The sequence below is a fragment of the Cucurbita moschata genome, unplaced genomic scaffold (genome assembly GCF_002738365.1).
Source record: "Cucurbita moschata cultivar Rifu unplaced genomic scaffold, Cmos_1.0 Cmo_Scf00013, whole genome shotgun sequence".
Classification (NCBI taxonomy): Eukaryota; Viridiplantae; Streptophyta; class Magnoliopsida; order Cucurbitales; family Cucurbitaceae; genus Cucurbita; species Cucurbita moschata.
The window spans coordinates 2,580,134-2,582,127 of NW_019268529.1; the positions used below are offsets into that span (position 1 = coordinate 2,580,134).

At 36.9% G+C, this 1,994-nt stretch overlaps 1 protein-coding gene across 1 annotated transcript in view; it reads left to right on the forward strand.

The window, feature by feature from the left end:
- LOC111451500 (probable cadmium/zinc-transporting ATPase HMA1, chloroplastic) overlaps nucleotides 1-1,994 on the forward strand; it is a 13,289-nt gene that overhangs the window by 5,601 nt on the left and 5,694 nt on the right. Inside the window, exon 7 of the mRNA XM_023091950.1 lies at nucleotides 1,263-1,504. Within this exon, the coding sequence (XP_022947718.1) occupies nucleotides 1,263-1,504 (242 nt within the window). The remainder of the gene's footprint in view (nucleotides 1-1,262; nucleotides 1,505-1,994) is intronic.

A 1,994-nucleotide genomic window follows, 5' to 3' on the forward strand; every position in this document is an offset into this window, starting at 1 on the left:
AAAAAAAAAAAAAAAAAAAAAAATCTGTCCACTTACAGTTTTATTTAAAAAATTGTGACATTAATTCCTTTTTTCAAAAAGATTCTTTCACATATAAAAGGGAATATGAAATCTGATTTATTCAAACTGATACGGTTGCCCTTTAAAGACAGTTTTCATGTTTTTGATTAAAAATATAATAATTATCTGATAGGCCTCCAATGAAGAAAGGGGTAGAAGGGAGAGGGTAATCATGTGAAGGGAAATTGAGTGCTATGAGAGCTTGTTAGAAGGTTAGTCCGAGTAAGTTATCATGGGAATAGTTAGTATTTGGCTGTATTTAGCTTGCGGACAGAGAGAGAGAGAGAGATGTTTCTTTGAGCTGTTTTTTGAGTGAATGTTGGCTGGAGAGAATAGTGAGTTCTTGAATTCTCCCTTGGCCAGTGTTCTATCTCTTTGAATATCAATAATATTAGACTGGTTCTATCATTATCCTGTAAACTTTTTCATGTTGATAAGCCATTCGTTAAAGATTGATATTTCAAAGGATCAAAACATCAAATATATGTTCAAAGAAAGTGTGGGCTCTTGTTTCACTGGTATGTAGTTTTGGATTGAAACGAAGAATGGGTTTTTGGTTAAAACTAGTGAGACTGGGTTGTATCAAGGAAGGTAACCTGTTCTTCCTCTATTCACTCTAGGCCTTCATGATTTTTTGACACACTTTTGTGACCTGCCTTTCTAAACTCAACTTTGCTAATGTTAACAACTTGGGGGCACGGTAGGGCCCACACCTTCTTTGATAACCTTTGAGAACCAGAGTTGTCGGACAAGAAAGTCTAGGATCTTGTTTCACTCGATAGGTTGTTTGGTTGGGACTACGATTGGGCTTCTAGTTAAACATGGTGAACTAGGTTATTACTACAGGTGGTAAATCCGATTTTACTTTTCTCCTTCCTTCTAGTCCTCCTCTTTTTTGGCCCGCTTTTGTCAGCTAAGACGTGTTAACTAGGTGGCAGATGAAATTGTTCTTTTCCTAGTATTGTAGAAGTGCAATTTAATTTTATTTATTAAACTTCATCTTACTTCACTCCAGCAACCGACTTCTGAGCATTTTTTGTCCTCAGACAACCAAGTAACTTATTGCCTTGTAGTCTGTCATGTAACTCTTGCTTTCAAAATTCCAATAATTCTTGAAGATAGATTCTTCTGTTAGGTGAAATGAGAGCCTTTTGTTACAAGCATTTGTGACGATCATCTCTTTTGTTTTCACTTCAATGCAGGGGATATTGTTGAAAGGTGGCCATGTATTAGATGCTTTATCTTCTTGTCACACTATAGCATTTGATAAAACTGGGACGTTGACTACTGGAAGCCTTATTTTCAAAGCAATTGAACCAATTTACGGACATCAGGTCAGAGAAAACGAATCAGACTCTGGTTCCTGTTGCATTCCCTGCTGTGAAGAAGAAGCACTTGCTGTAGCAGCTGCAATGGAGAAGGGTACTACCCACCCTATAGGAAGGTACTTTTTAAGAAATATTTCCTCGACTATAGTCATCCTTTTTTAACATTTTTTGTTTCTCCTTCACCTGAAAAAGGTCTAGCTGGATTTGATTGGAAATTTTCATTTTTTTTATATAGATAATATTATCAGTTTAGTCTTTAGTGGGTTTGGGGGGTGGCAGCTGCAGATCGCCAGATCTGGGATACGTCTGAAATGTGCATGCCAAATGCTGGAAATTTCATCTACGATTGTAGACTGTAACTTATATTTAGCCACTTTACCACTTCGTCTTGTTTTATTTTGGTGTACTGCGTGCAACATTAAATAAGTGAGCTGGCCAAATACTGATGATATACATATGGAATGGCTTAATACTAATATACATCTTGAAATTTCTCCTTTTCGGAGATCTTAGAAGTGCAACTATACTTGTGTTCTAGTGGTTATAAGATACCAAAAAATGAGATGAAGAAATATTAGTCAGACACCCCCCCCCCCCCCCCCCCCC